The sequence below is a fragment of the Panthera tigris genome, chromosome F2 (assembly GCF_018350195.1).
Source record: "Panthera tigris isolate Pti1 chromosome F2, P.tigris_Pti1_mat1.1, whole genome shotgun sequence".
Classification (NCBI taxonomy): Eukaryota; Metazoa; Chordata; class Mammalia; order Carnivora; family Felidae; genus Panthera; species Panthera tigris.
Genome location: NC_056676.1, coordinates 1,056,881 through 1,072,513, shown reverse-complemented (window position 1 = coordinate 1,072,513; position 15,633 = coordinate 1,056,881). Strand labels below are relative to the sequence as shown.

Sequence of the window (15,633 nt, the reverse complement as noted above, 5' to 3'; positions counted from 1 at the left end):
GTTTTCCTGCTCTGAATCACTTTTCCATCCAGTCACTGATGCTTGGGCTTTTTACACGACACCGCTGTCCGTCCCACCGTGAGAGTTGGGACGTGCAATTCCTTGAAAGCTCCACTGTCATCCCCGGGACTTCACTCCCAGCCCGACACCCAGGGACTCGTTGGCCAATGCTGATTGTCACGTGAATCCCAATTTCAATTAAAAAAAAAAAAATACGTCTAACAATTGGCACTACGTGGGATGTACTTTTCCGGGAAACCAGATGAGGAAATGATTAATTTGGCTAAAGTAAGTCACAGAAGGGCAACGGAGAGGTGCCGTTCGGGAGGCTAGAGAGTTGATGGAAGGACGCAGCCAGCCAAGCAGTAGAGGAAAAGCCCCGTCAGCAGAACCGTCGGCATCACCCGCAGGGGACCAGGCGGGTCTGGAGGATAGAGTTGAGTCACAGGTCAGTTGCTCGTGGTAGGAAATGGATGGAAAGAGTGGGCTGTGGAGGGTACACACTCAGAAAGCGACACACTATTGTAGCGAAGAACTCTTCAGGAGATTCTGAGGAACACAGCGATGTGATGATGTCTTCCTCTTCGAAGCCCTCTTGGACGCCATGTGCAAAACGGACTGACTTGGGGTGGGCAAGCGCCACCAAGGGGGTGGCTGAGGAGCTGGGTCGTGGCAGGGAGGACAGACAGGTGTGGGCTGACGGCGGGATAAGTCCACAAGAAAACAGGCTGGGAAGGCAAACCGCCTCTCCTCTGTGTTTTTATTACTGGGAACGTGAGCAAATATATGGCAGGTTGGACAAATGAGCAACACGGTCTGACATAACCAAATACCTGTTTTCAGCTCTGGCTACCGTGTGATCCGAGGGCTCAGTCTCCAGAGGCTGAATGCAGAAATTTTTACCAATCGGGGTCGGTTTTTAATAAATATACAGGACTTAACAGCACCAAGGATGTGACTCCAATTCACACGGACCTTGTGTTTTCATTACTTTAACCCGTCTTGCCTTTTCAAACTAACATATATTTGAATAAGTTTTACCCAAAAAAGTCTGTATTTGTAACCTCACTGTTGACTGAGATGAAACGCATAAAAATAGACCAAGAAGTTAAAATTAGTCCTAAGGCAGGTCAACAAAATATCTAATGTGACGGTTGAGAATAATAATCTAAAGAGGGCGCTGAAGTCAACAGTCTCTCTCTCGAAACTTGATTTTTACATTTTGGATAGCACCGCTCCCGGAACATTTGCACCGTTCCAGGCTTTCATTTGGAGGAGACCTGTTCTTGGCTCACATCTTGTGCCACACGAAGCACCCCAAAATGATCTTTCATCAGAACCGAGTTATGGTCACTCTGTTATGGACGCGCAGGAGGACTTCCTAGTTCTGACAGTGCTCAACAATACTCGAGCATATTTGAAGCATTTTCAGCCTCCTGGCTTTTCTAAAAGGCTGATGTGTTCAGAAAGTCCACAGGGAGGGGACTTCATCGGAACGTCTCAACTATGCGCAACACAGGAGCACCTTCATAGACACGGGGAAGCCAAGGCCTCCACGTTTTGAAGGTGTGCTTTCTTGACGCCTTCATTTGGGCCCTTCTGCTCAGAATACTGAAGACTCGAGAAGGCTCAAGTCATTACTTGAAACAGATCCCTAACGACGAGAAATGAACAGATCGGTATTTATCTTGAATAAATTTATAGTAGAGCTGGGAAAGGGCAGAAAGTGGAGGCATTTAAGAAAGGACTACAAACAACTACTGTCTTTCTGACAGCCCCTCAACCTTCAACTGCTCTATTATTTTTAAAAAAAGCCTTCAATTTTCCCTCAAATGTCACAAATCAATAGTTTGCTGGTCTATGATCTCTCCCCTTCTCCCTTCTTCTGGAAAAGGGAAGAGAAAACATTTAAATCCAAAAGTTATCATTGGTGCATAATACACTAAAAAAATGTTGGCCTTCCATCCCTTTCAAGCTCAGTCCTAATCTGATATGTGAATCGACTAATCACCTCACTGAATTATTTTCATACGAATATGGTTCCTCCATATATTCATTTTACATTCTCTGATTGGAGAGAGCTTCCATCGTGTTTCTATGGGTTCCCAGATAAGAACCGAGACATGTCTTCAGCTTTTTCTTCGGTTAGGCATGAGCCCACACTGTATGTGTCCCCGGGTTTTACCCTTCATAGTTAATTAATCAATAGTGTAACATCATGTGCCCTCTCCAAGTAATTCTAAAGCAACATGTTTGTCCTTGTAGAAAACCTATAAAACATCCATAGTATATCATTAGAAATTACCTCTGGAATTGCCTGCATTAACTCCGGTGCAGTTTTTGGAGCGTTAAAAGTCTGGTGAGTGAGAAGCCGAAGCCAAGCACAGATGTGAGAAAGAGGCCACGTTGGAATAAGGTCAGTGATTTAATAAGGGCACTTGCCCAAAAACGCCTGCCCCAAATTGCAGGAAACAACGAACAAAATCAATCCATACCGTCTCTCCGTGCATTTTACAGTACGAAGAGCCAGCAACGTAATACGCTGTCAGAGCTGCTCGTGTGAATCTCTTTCTCCTAAAGAGGACCCACCCGCTTTAGACGCAGAAGGACTTCTTGGAATACCGGGCACAGAGAAAAGAGCCCGGAACTAAACACAGGACTGGAGCAAGACGCCACCGCCAGATGGCACTGCTTTAGCAGGCCGAGCGTGACCGCCAGGGCGCGGGGAGCTCGCGGGGAGCGCGGGGCCGCGGGACTTTGCGGGGGTCGAGCCGGCCGTCGGGCCCGGCGGGGCCTGCGAGCGCGGCAGCCCCCGGTATTTAGCGCGGCCGGCGGCTCCAACGTGCGTCAGGACTCCTCGTCTCCCGTCTGCTGTGCCCCGCGGTCCCTGCGGCTTGAAGCTCCAGCCGCGACGCCGAGCCTCGACCCCTAGGGCCGACTGGGCCCCGGGAACCCGGGGGAGAAGGGCCAAATCGGGCCCCGGGTTTCCGGAAACGTGCGAAGCCCCCCTCCCCCCCCCCCCCCCCCCGCGCCCTCCTCGCCGCTCGTGGCGCGGACCGGGGTCCCCAGGGCCGGAGCCGTGTCTGGAGAACGCCCCAGCACTCTGTCCTCGGGCCCGCAGTCGCCCTCCCCCAGCTTGCGCTCCCTCTGACGACGGGAACCGGCCGGGGACGCGCGCGCCGCAGCCAAGTCCTGGTTTTGATTTCACTGCCGCTCCGAAGAGCAGAGAGGCTCCAAACCCAACAAACAGGAAGGAGAGAAGGAGCCGGAGTGCGGGCAGAGGGAGGGCCATTCCCAGCAGAGGCGCTCGGGCCGGGCCGCGGACGGGGAGGAAGTGGCGCCCCTTCCCCTCCCGCGCGGGCCGGGGCGTGGGGGTGGCGGTGGGGGCAGCGAGAGGACAGCGGCCGGGGGCGGGAGGCGGGGGGGCGGGGGAGGGGGGGGGGGGCTCGGGGGCGGCTCCGGGGCCGGGCGGGCGGGGTGCTCGGGGCGGGGTCTCCCCGGGCGCCGCCGCCCGCCGCCCCCCTCCCCCTCCCCTTCCCCGCGGCCCCGGGGCGCCCCCGCGGTTCTGGAGCCGGGGCGGGGCGTGCGCGTCAGCTCGAGCTAGAAAAGGCGGCGGGGCCCGGCCCAGCGAGGTGACAGCCGCGCTCGGACACGGAGGCCGGCCCGACGCCGCCATGAGCGCTGCGCTCTTCAGCCTGGACGGCCCGGCGCGCGGCGCGCCCTGGCCCGCGGAGCCCGCGCCCTTTTACGAGCCGGGCCGGGCGGGCAAGCCAGGCCGCGGGAGCGAGCCGGGGAGCCTGGCCGAGCCGGGCGCCGTAGCCCCCGCCATGTACGACGACGAGAGCGCCATCGACTTCAGCGCCTACATCGACTCCATGGCCGCCGTGCCCACCCTCGAGCTGTGCCACGACGAGCTCTTCGCCGACCTCTTCAACAGCAACCACAAGGCGGGCGCGGCGGGCGCCGCCGCGGGAGCCCTGGAGCTGCTGCCCGGCGGCCTCGCGCGCCCCCACGGCCCGGGCACCGCCGCCCCGCGTCCGCTCAAGCGCGAGCCCGACTGGGGCGACGGCGACGCGCCCGGCTCGCTGCTGCCGGCGCAGGTGGCCGCGTGCGCGCAGACGGTGGTGAGCCTGGCGGCCGCGGCGCAGCCCACGCCGCCCACGTCGCCCGAGCCGCCGCGCGGCAGCCCCGGGCCGAGCCCCGCCCCGGGCCCGGCGCGGGAGAAGAGCGCGGGCAAGAGGGGCCCGGACCGCGGCAGCCCGGAGTACCGGCAGCGGCGCGAGCGCAACAACATCGCCGTGCGCAAGAGCCGCGACAAGGCCAAGCGGCGCAACCAGGAGATGCAGCAGAAGCTGGTGGAGCTGTCGGCCGAGAACGAGAAACTGCACCAGCGCGTGGAGCAGCTCACGCGGGACCTGGCCGGCCTCCGGCAGTTCTTCAAGCAGCTGCCCAGCCCGCCCTTCCTGCCGGCCGCCGGGGCCGCCGACTGCCGGTAACGCGCGGCCCGGGGGAGGGGGCGGGAGAGACTCACCAACGACCGATACCTCAGACGCGACGGGCCCGGGAGCGGAGCGCGCCCCGCCCGGACGCCGCGAGAGGCGCTGGGCGCCGGCCGCAGTGTCTCTGGGACGCGCCCACGGAGGAGCCTACGGCCTGGACTGAACCACCACTGAACTTCGAGAGAAGCTATGCGTGTTTCTTTCCCCTTAAGTTATTTTCATAATGGTAGCTTTTCTACATCTTACTCCTGTCGATGCAGCTAAGGTACATTTGTAAAAAAAAAAAAAAAAAACAAAAAAAAAAACAAAAAAAAAAAAAGGAAACAAACTTTTCAGACAAACCCTTTGTATTGTAGATAAGAGGAAAAGACTGAGCATGCTCACTTTTTTATATTAATTTTTACAGCATTTGTAAGAATAAAGAAGCATTTAAAACCACCCCCGATTCCCGTATTCACAGTGACTCCTGAATGCTGGTGGCCCCAGGACCTCGCTGGGGAAGGGCACGTTCCAGTGCCAGGCGTGCAGCAAGGCACCGGGGAGGCCGCGGGACGCAGGTGTGTGTCCCTGAGGGGGGACCTGAGCTCCCTAGAAGAGGGGATCTGCTTTGCTCTTTGAAACCTGCCAGAGTCTACCTCCAGATGTTTGTTTGCTTAAGATCGAGGAAGCACGAATAAAGGAACGCGTGCTAGACTAGTAGCTTTCCGGTGGAAGGTGCTCCCAGAGAAGTTCCGGGACTTGGGGAGGAGGCTGGCGGGATGACCGGTCCTGCAGTTGACTTAGGGGCTCCTCTGTAGGCAAGAGCCCCCCCGGGGCTAACTTCAGTTGGCTGCTGCGGGGGTGAGGGGTGAGGGGTGAGGGGTGAGGGGTGAGGGGAAGGATCCGGCTCTCCGCACAGCATGTCTGAGTCGTCTTTGGCTTCCATGGGACTCTGCTTTCACTTTCCTCAGTCTTAGGTACAGCTTCCAGTAGGTTTTCCGAGTGGGTGTAAACATAAGATAGTTCTGTGGTAGATGCAAAAGACGGTCAAAAAGCTCCTCAAAAGCAGCAGTCCTGCCAGTCGTTGAAATGTTTCAAAGCTCCATCAGGACACATCAAGCCGTTCACCTTTGCCCCAACTAAAGCGGGTACTCGGCACCCTTTCTTGCTCTGGACTGCCAGGTCTATCTTTATGTAATTTAACCGTGGCCTATCATGATCGTCTTGTTATAAAGGAGGAAACAAAATCTTTATTGTCTAAAGACAATTTATTCATCATTTCGTGTTACTTTACATCTCTGCCAACAAAGCCAACAATAACCAATCACTCCTCTTGGGTCTGTAATCTCGGCTCTCTGTGCACAGTACCCAGCATGATTAAACAGGCCTATAGGTATAGCGAGAATCACAGCAGGTAACTCATCTATACTTTAGGAGTAACGGTTTTAAACACTTAAAAATTACAAGTGAGCAGAATTTTTTTCTTGCTGTTTTAATACTGCCTAAGATGAAGTACAAAATGAAGGCCTCAAGCTTAGTTAAGTTTTAATGTAACATGTTCCTGAATTTGCAGAAAGGTCGTAAAATAGAACTGTAGAAAAAAGCATTTTGAGGTAGAGTTTACAAGATTATCTTGCTAACATTTGCCCTAGAAAAATCTGAGCTCCATTTCAAGATCATAGAGTACACTCACTCTGCCCGTAGTTAACAGATAACTACCCCAAACCACCACCACCTCCGCTGCATCACAAAGTTCACAGCTCCTGTGGCGACGGGCAGTGTCGGGAAGAGGCTCTTCCTGCAGTCAGGAGCTCGATTTCCTCCAATCCAACGCAGCTAGCCGGGTGGGTGGTTACGGACCGGACAAAACAATTCAACAACCCCACCTCCTTTCCGAGGACACTCTGCGCTTCATAACTCTGCAGTGACAGAAGGCATGCCGGTTAAAGCAAATAGAGCTAGCCCCGGACGTCCTGTTCCCAACAACACAGAACACCAAAGAGCAGAGCAGAAGGTCCTTCCCTCAGTCTGTGACCTTCCACTTTGCAAACGGTGAGAACAACAGGGTGAGGAAGAAAAAAAGTGACAGGCTAGATAAAAGCCCTGTTGATTATGGCAAATGAAGGAGCTCCTGTTTTCTGATCTCTGTTAGTGGATGCAACGACAAGGACGTCCCAGCTGGCCGTCCTTGGAGAGGAACTGGGGACTGACATACAAAGGGATGTGCCCCGGTCTCTAGTGGGAAGGCTGGGGGCAGGGCACGCATCATGCTTGCAGCTGTCTTCCACTTCCTTTGGGACACTTCCCCAATCTAGCGACACTTCTGGTCAAAGGATTGCCTGGTACTTTGCCCCAGACTTCCCTCCTTAACGGGATCCCGTTTTTTCTAGAGTAACTCTTCTCGGGCCAAACATACAGAAAGCTTCCTCTTCACACTGTTTGTTTGAGGAGTATCTTACGGGCAGGTTTCATCTCTAGATGAGAACTCAGGGCACTGGACAGCATGGGAACCAGATGACCGTGCTAGGAAGGTGTGGCAGGTTTCAAACCTCAGAACGCTTTCTTCCAGGGGTTGGGGGGAAGTGGGACTGAAAATAAAGAGCGGCTCAAACTCGCTGGGATGAATCCCATCTCTGGCTTCAGCAGAGACCGAGGCCCTGGAAGGTAACAGGTTCTTTCAGAGGCTCCTTTGCTGCCACTTGCAGAATGCTGTCTGAGGCGCACCACCCCTCCTCTGCGCAAGACCCCTTCACACAACTCTACGGTAGCTCAGGTCTGTATGTTTTAGCTCACTCCTTCCATCGTTAATGTGTCTTCGCGAAGGAGATGGAGGCTGGAGGGCTCTGACAACGTGGCAAAAGTAGGCACGTGTCTGTGGCTCCCTGGTGCCCTCCCATCGAAGGTGGGCACCTCACTGCCCTTACCCTGGCTCCTGGGCTGGACTTAGTGACTACTTCTCACGGAAAGTATGGTGGAAAGGACACTGAGTGGCATCCCCAGCTTGGTCAGGAAGGAGCCCAGCTTCTGCCTGCATCTCTTGGGATCCAGACACATATCGTGAGAGAAGCTAGACTGTGTGGCCAGAGCCCGAGAAGGTCCCAGGCAAAGGAGCACAGCAGTCAGTTGGGGACTGAAGGGCGTTTTGTGAGTCCAGCCTAGGCTTTGGGGCACCAACTGATGGCCCGCAGAGCTGTCCTGGCAGAGCCCTACCCAAACTGCAGGTCTGTATGCAGAGTTAAGTATGGAGGCCACCTAAGCTTTGGGGTGGTTGGTTTTGAAGCAGTAACATGATGTTCAACCTGGGATCAACCTGGGATGTGAACACTGCTCTACCGCCAGTCCACAAGATCGTTCTGCTTTCCCGTCTTTGAAGTAAGGCATATTGCAACACACCCAGCCTATTCAATGTGATCGGTAGTTTTGGTTTCTTCAGTGCTTAATGGAGGGATGGGGGAGTAAGAGTTGCAGTCAAGACAGGTGAAGAGGGGTCAAAGGGCAGCTCAGTTAGTCAAGTGTCCAACTCTTGATTTCAGCTCAGGTCGTGGCCCCAAGGTCATGGGATTGAGCCCCGCAACAGGCTCTGTGCTGAGTGTGGAGCCTGCTTGAGATTCTCTCTCTCTCTCTCTCTCTCTCTCTCTCTCTCTCTCTCTCCCTCTCTGCCCCTCTCCCGCTTGTGCACTCTCTCCCTCTCTAAAACACAAACACAAACAAAAAAAGACAGATGAAGAGGCGGAACTAAAGTCTCTCACTGGACAACCGTGGCTGAGGCCTTCCTCAGCCCCAGCTCATCTGTGCCATTGATGTCAGGTTCGTGGCCCACTGCCTTGATCATTCGTCAAGGACTTGCTATAAACCAAGAGGGGTCTGATCCTGGAGAGATGGCAGAGAACCAGACAGCCGCAGGACTGTGGGGTGTGGAGGGCGCCCATAGGGCCGTGCAGAGTAAGGGGTCGCCATCCCCGGCTGGGAGGACTGAGGTAGGCCGGCTGGGTACTTCTTTGCTGTCTCTCACTACTTGTACATCCGTGCGTGGGGAAGTAGGAGGCCCAGGCACTCCTACACTCACTTAGGTAAAGGTGGAGAATTCTGGCTTGTAAACAAAGTCAGGAACAGATCATTCCTTCTTACCACATCAGATTTGGCAGCGATAGATTATAATAACCACATCATAGTCAATAATAACTATATCACTGATAAGTGGAAATCAAATGATAATTATGTTTGGGGGGAATTAAGATGGAAAGGTACAGAACAGTCACGCTAGCAAATGCAAGCGCACTGTTCATATGAACGGACTGAATGTACATACGTGTGAAATGGGTTTGTTTTTAAAAGGCGCACTACATCTCCCTTCAACTTTTATTTTTCTGAAAGCTAGGAAACAAACTCCAAATTTCGTATCACTATAATGTGACCTTTGACAACTAACATGTACAACAGCAGCCGCTCCATTTCTCACCTCTGTAGCTTGAACACGCCAAAGTTTCGGTATAAAACTTCACACTCCGGTGTCCTAACCAGAAACAGTACATCTGTTCCAGGGAGTGGAGCTATGGTTCTCATGGAAAGACTAATTTGATTCTTTGGATTTTGGCAAATGTGCATTCTCACCCAGAAAATGGACAGAATCAGGACTGCAAAACTCATGCTCATGTCTCCACAGAGGACCTTCTTACACCCATCTTCTATCAGCTCCTTGCAGGTCAGATGTAAAGCCCTGATTATCCACCGTGAATAAAGCTGGGGGAGGGGGAAGGAGCTGACTAAAATGTACCTCCAGGCTTGCAATTTACTCTAATTTTACTGGCGTCAGCTCGGATAACAGAGCACCCAGAAAGGTGACACCCAGGACCGTTGCCACCCTGTGCCCCTCACCCAGTGCAAATGTGCACACGTAGGCACACACAGGTGTGTACACACGCTCAAGCACACCCCCAGGCAAACCCACCGGCAAACGCACCCACGCTCAGATACACACACGTTTGCACACACACCCTTGAGCTCTTTATAAGTAGGGTTTTGCCTACAGGTGCCCCGTAGTTGAGAGGTGTGATGTGTAAGAGGTACAGGTCAGCCTCACTCAGAAGGAAATCAAGTGAGGAGACAGTTCTGCCAGGGCCTCCTCCTGATCCCCAGGTCCCTACAGAGAGGTTGGGGAGTCCAGAGCAGTCCGTGGCTGGAGGCTTCCCAGAGGGAGCACCAGGCTGCTCTCTGGAGGAGCCTGTGGGGAACCGGAGGGAGAACAGGCCTGAGCCTGGTAGGGCCCAGCCAGGGCCGCCTGAGGAACTGCAGGGCAGGTGCTGGGCCTCTGCGCCCATGTGGGCCTGCGGGGAGCCGTGCACCATCCCAAGTGCTGTTGGTTCTTGTTTGCTGAGGCTGTGGGTTTGGGTTCATTCGCTATGTGTTCTCCTTAAGCAGAAGTTTTCCCAACACTTCCCAACTTTTTGCCCAGATAACCTAGATCTGCCACGTTTAGCACCTGTTTAAAGCCCCCTCCAATCCCATCAGCCTTACCCAGGATCACGCCCTTCTGTCTTCCTCCTCACCCACCCCAGAGACCGAGAGATAAGGTGACGAGGAATCAGTCAGCAGGTGCTGCTGTCCTGTCACCCAGAAAGTTCAGGGGGAACAGAAACATACACACAAGGATCCCTGTCACCCTCCCACACTCTGCTAGGTAGTCACTTCTGGGGATAACAATGTACCCAACGAAGACTGTGGCTGCGGGCCCTGCACTCTCGTTTCTTTAGCGGTAAAATGTGGATTCTGCACTACCGAGATGTTGGGGACGTTAAATAAGGCAAAGGTGGAAGAAAAACAGTGAGCACAGTTGGTGGCCCGCTGTAGTTACCGACTCACATTTTACTTGGACACAGTCAGGGAGTACTTGCTCACGAGCCCTGCCATCAGTCCCTACACGTGAAGCAGCCCTTGGGATACAGGTTTGGCGTGGGGCTGGAGGTGTCCCCATGCTGCACTAGGCAGCTATGCCCCCGCCGGTGCGCTGTATCCCAGGGAGAGAGCCAGAAACTCTTTTTAGGGCTCCACGGGCAGTTCCGCCCTGAAACCTGGTCGGACCGGTGATCCCCTCGGATCCTGTTCGTGGATTCGTCCACGTCCCAGTTTAGTCCAAACTTTGAGAGCCATGGTTTTGAGGGAGGAGTGTGAATGGCTGCTCCACCTCCTGTGCTGCCGACCTCTGCGCCTCAGGAGGGGCTGGCAGCTGCCGGAGGCAGAAGCCCCTCGCACCTCCGGAGGAGCCCCGCGTTCCGGCTGCAATCGGAGCTGGAATTTGGCCATGGGATCCCATCAGAAAGTTCTGCAGATGGCCAGCCCGCTTTTCGCCACACTCTGCCCAGCTGGCCCAAGTCTGCTACTTGGATGTGGACCCACCACTGGCCACAGATACCTTTTGTGACCTGGGAACTGTGCCCTGGCACCATCGCAGCGGTCAGTCCCCCGTGCTCTTCTCCGGGGTTCGGTGAGTCCACGGGCCACTTGTGGTGCTAGCAGATGGTTTTGACCAGACATGTCAAGGACAGACCTTTCCTGTTTATGAGGGCCAAATTTTACAAGGAAGAAACTGTCTCTAGGCCGTAAGTTATGTATGTTTAGGTGGTGGTGTTCTTGAAGGAGCACACCGCTTCACTAAGCCTCACACCACAGCAACTCTCAGGGCAGGCAAAACGGTTCTGAGGAATAACGGTAATGTTCCAGTTACTCAGACTCTGGAACACCCAGCAATTAACAAACACAAGACGTGTGCCTCAGATATTGCCGTTCTCTTAACGTAAAACCATGGCAGGCCTTGAAGGGTCAACTGTCTTCCTAAAATCAAAGCCAGGGAGACAGATTCATGGATCTACTGCAAGACTGGTTAGGAAAGGGCCTCAATCCCACAAGGGAAAGGTCTCGTGAACAGACTCGGCCCTTGCCGGGAAGAGACCGCGGTGTGGCGCGCCCACGTCTCGGCCTACTCCACACACCGAGGACGCGCCCGATTCCACTGCGGCACTCCGCTGTGAGCGAGAGTGCGGGAGGCGGGGGTCTGCACCTGGGGATGATCCACTGACTCGGGCTGAAGCGCACAGGGCTGGACACCGGGGCTGCGTGTCCCTGGACTTACCCCATCTTCGCAGGCGGCGAACCTCAGGAGCGAAGAAACACTGGCCTGGGACAGCTGCAACGACAGCGGGGCGGGCGGGTTAAACCCCAGGATGGGTGCCAGCGCTCAGCCCCGCGCCCGGGGTCCATGTCGAGTCCTCATCTCTCCGGTAGCTTCCCTCTCCAAGTCTTGAGTCCAACGTGACTGTAAGTCACAGACACGGGAAGACAGTGTTCCCGAGGGGGAGCCCTTCCCTCCCCTCCCCCAGGGAAGGAAAAACAGAGGCCGCGCTCCCAGCTGGCGGTGCGGCAGAGGGGCTCTGTGACACAGAGTGGGACGCACGCGAGCACCGCCCGCCTCCTACCTTGACCCTCACTGTGCACTGGGGGCGAGAGGGGCAGTCCAGGAACACCTGCAAGTGCCTTCTGGGAAGAGGAGAGATGACCACGCGGGAGCAGTCCCCACAGGAAAAGGCGCCTCTGTTGTTTGGAAACACACAGGGAAGATAGGACTTGGAAAGCGCAAATCAGAAGAGTCTCGTGGTAGACAATTTTTTCTAAACACGAGTGTTTGCTGAGACAGAAAAGGGGATTTACCCTCAGAAACGAAATTCCTGAAATAGGCCAGAAGAAGCTCCAGGCTCAGCCTGTTCTGAGGGACCAGTGTCAGCCTCCCGCTAAGGGCTGCGTAGGTAACTGATGCCCCAAGGGACGGAAGGGACACGGGCAGGGCAGTCTCATTCGAGCTGGGAGAGGGGGGACAGCAAACATCCCACGAAGCCAAGTGGAGGCCCTGGGCTCAGCAAGCAGAGGTCAGGGCTTCCCTTCTGCCTCAACAGGACAACCTCCTCCTTGTCACCAGTAGCTATGCTCCTTACTGCCACCAAGTAAGCCTGTGACTCAAACTCTTCTTGTCTCTTAAATATGATCCAGTAATGACTTGTTTATACCTAAGGCCACCGGCCCAGGAGGCGTCAAGGAGACAGCTGTCCTTTACTTATTAAGAAGCAGAAAAGTAACAATCGGGCCTCCTCCTGTCAGGTGACAAAGTCACCTTGGGAGGCTGGGGAACCGGCTCAGAGAACTACATTGATACCCAACCCCCTGGGGCCCAAGGGAGGGTATGCAGTAATGCTGGTCCAGGGAAGGAATGTCTGTTTACACAGATGTTCACTGGTCTCTGGAAAAGTCTGTACCCCCGCAGAGGACAAGCTGTAGAGTCACCAAGTTTGTCTCATTCATTCACATTGGCCCTGAGTTTTTCTTTTTACTCCTGACCGGAGATAAAGGAGCTGAGTACAAAACCGGGCTCTTTCCTCTTTGGTGAACTGCAAGGACCAGCAACACGCCCTGCCACGAGGAAGCAAGCTCACCTCGCACCACGGCCTTCTAGCTGCAGTGCCGCTACTTGGCTTCCGGGTGGGAGTCATGCCTGGGCCCTGGCAGGGGAAGCTGGCCCGAGGCAGCGTGGCACTGGGGCCCTAGGACTGGCTGCGGCTGCCCTGGGCTCTTTCAGGACAGCTGCTGCGTGCTTACCTGTCTCCTGGGCTCTGCTCCAGTCTCTCGTTGCCACACAGGTCACAGGTGGGCCATGAGAAAGCCGTGCTCTCGTCCACACCAACCACAGTGCCTGGGCCCACGTGAAACAAAGATGGAGTCTCAGGGGCAGTGTCCGCCCTCCCAACTTCTCTCTGTCCCTCAGGCCCTAGATGCTAGTGTGAGGTTCCTCAGGTTGTTCTCTCCCTTGTGCGTTTATACAAATGTTCCCAAGCTTTTTATAATTTCCATGTACTGCACAAACAAAACTACAACAATAAAAAGTAAGTTGTTTAAAACTTGCCCATATTACTACCTAACCAAGTATTTCCATTCTGCCTCATTGTTTTCCGTTTTTTTCCAGATGTGTACATACTGAAATCATTACAAGCAAGCTGGCGGGGCAGTGTCTCACACTACTTTGTAGGTTGCTGTAGAGCTGTTGCAAGGACTGTCTTATCTGATATTCCATTTAAGTCACGGTTACCTCCATAGTGGACATACAGGTCTGAGGCAGTGGAAATCTTTCCACGTAAGGTCCTTATTGTACTGAGATCTCTTTCTCGGGCTAGATTCATGGAAGCAGAATCACTCTGTCAAGAGTACGAGTGTTGGAGATACAGAAACACCCTGTTAGAAGCTGTGTCCCACAAGGAGGTTCACAGTCATTCACACTGTCACCATCCATTCACAGAGTGTTAGCCTCACCTCAGTATTTGCTTCCTTGATAAGTATAATGGAATTCCTGATGTTCATTTCCACTTCTTTGGTAAGGAAAGAGAAGTATTCTTATTGGTTTGTTACCCTCTTATGTGATTTCTTTGGTTTCCTTATTTCTTTTGTAATCCAATATTTGTGATTTATTTATTCAACAAACAAATGTGTATACAATGCTACTTAGTGTGGGATATACATGTAGCATGAAATATATAATGATGAATACTACAATCCCCACTCTTGTGGACTCTCCAGTCTGGTTGAGAAGAGAGATGAACAAATAATGAGAAAAATATGAATATGGGAGAAAACATTCACAAAAACATATCGGATAAAGGACTGTTATCCAAAATATACAAAGAACTCTTACAACTCAACAATAACACAGACAACCCAATTAAAAAATGGGCCTAACACCTTCATAGATACCTCACCAAAGATAATATAAGATGGCAAATAAGTATATGAAAGATGTCAAACATCATATGAGCAGGGAAATGCAAATTAAAACAAGGAGAACACAAACACACACACACAAAATTCCAAATAATCCATTTAAAAACGGGCTGAGGACCTGACTAGATATTTTTCCAAAGAAGACATCAAGATGGCCAACAGACACATGAAAAGATGCTCAACATCACTGATTAAAAGGGAAATACAAATCAGAACAACAAGATATCACCTCATACCTGTTGGGATCACTAAACTCCGAAAGACAAGAAATAACAAGTGCTGGCAAGCATGTGGAGAAAGGGGAGCCCTCATGTACTGTTGGTGGGGATGCCAACGGGGGCAGCCACTGTATGGAGGTGGCTCAAAAACAGTATGGAGGTTCCTCAAAAAATTGAAAATAAAAATACCATATAATCCAGTAATTCCCCTATTGGGTATTTAACCAAAGAATACAAAAACACTAATTGGAAGATATATACACTCTGATGCTTATAGCAGCATTATTTACAATAACCAATTTATGGAAGCAGTCCAAGTGTCCCTCTATGGATGAATGGATAAAAACAGATGTGATACACATACACACACACAGGGGAATATTATTCAGTCATAAACAAGAATGAGATCTTGCCATGTGCAATAAAAAGGATGGACCTAGAGGGTATTATGCTAAGTGAAATAAGTCAGTCAGAGAAAGAGAAATACCATATGATTTTGCTTATATGTAGAATCTAAAAACCGAAACAACCAACCAAACAAACACAAAGTAGAAACAAACCCATAAATACAGAGAACAAAGCGGTAGTTGCCAGCGGAGAGAGGGGTGGGGGATGGGCAAAATGGGTGAAGTGTTACAGGCTTCCAGTCATGGAATAAATGTTATGAGGATACGATAATAAGCTGTATGGTGACAGATGGTAGCTACCCTTGCAGTGAGCACAGCACAATGGATAAAGTTGTCAAATCACGATGTTGTACACTTGAAACTCCTGTAACACTGTGAGTCAACTATAATAAGTAAAACAAAACAAAATACCCAACAATGAGATAACACTATGCACCTATTAGAAGGGCCAAAATCCAGAACACTGACCCCACCGTATTCTGGTAAGGATATGGAACAATAGGAACTCGCAGTCATGGTCGGTGGGCATGCAAAATGGTACAGCTACTTCGGAACACAGTTTTGGCAATTTCTTATAAAACCAAACATAGTCTTACCATATGACCCAGCAATTGTGCTTGGTGGTATTCATCCAAAGGAGTTGAAAATTTATGTCCACACAAATACCTGTATACAGATGTTTACAGCAGCTTTCTTCTTTTTTTTTTTTTTTTAAGT

The 15,633-nt window shown here is 52.4% G+C and overlaps 2 protein-coding genes across 6 annotated transcripts in view; one reads left to right on the top strand and one right to left on the bottom strand.

Moving 5' to 3' along the window:
- Positions 1-3,610: 3,610 nt before the first annotated feature.
- On the top strand, positions 3,611-4,593 carry CEBPD (CCAAT enhancer binding protein delta). Its single transcript, XM_042972735.1, has one exon. The coding sequence runs from the start codon at positions 3,675-3,677 to the stop codon at positions 4,494-4,496; it is 822 nt and encodes a 273-aa protein (XP_042828669.1). The 5' UTR covers positions 3,611-3,674; the 3' UTR covers positions 4,497-4,593.
- Positions 4,594-6,006: 1,413 nt separating this feature from the next.
- SPIDR (scaffold protein involved in DNA repair) overlaps positions 6,007-15,633 on the bottom strand; it is a 487,708-nt gene continuing 478,081 nt past the window's right edge. For all 5 annotated transcript variants that reach the window (XM_042972730.1, XM_042972733.1, XM_042972731.1 and 2 more), the window contains 4 exons: positions 13,119-13,212; positions 11,948-12,062; positions 11,605-11,658; positions 6,007-6,397 (listed from right to left, as the gene is read on the bottom strand). In XM_042972730.1, coding sequence (XP_042828664.1) covers positions 6,233-6,397; positions 11,605-11,658; positions 11,948-12,062; positions 13,119-13,212 — 428 coding nt within the window. In that variant the 3' untranslated portion in view covers positions 6,007-6,232. The remainder of the gene's footprint in view (positions 6,398-11,604; positions 11,659-11,947; positions 12,063-13,118; positions 13,213-15,633) is intronic.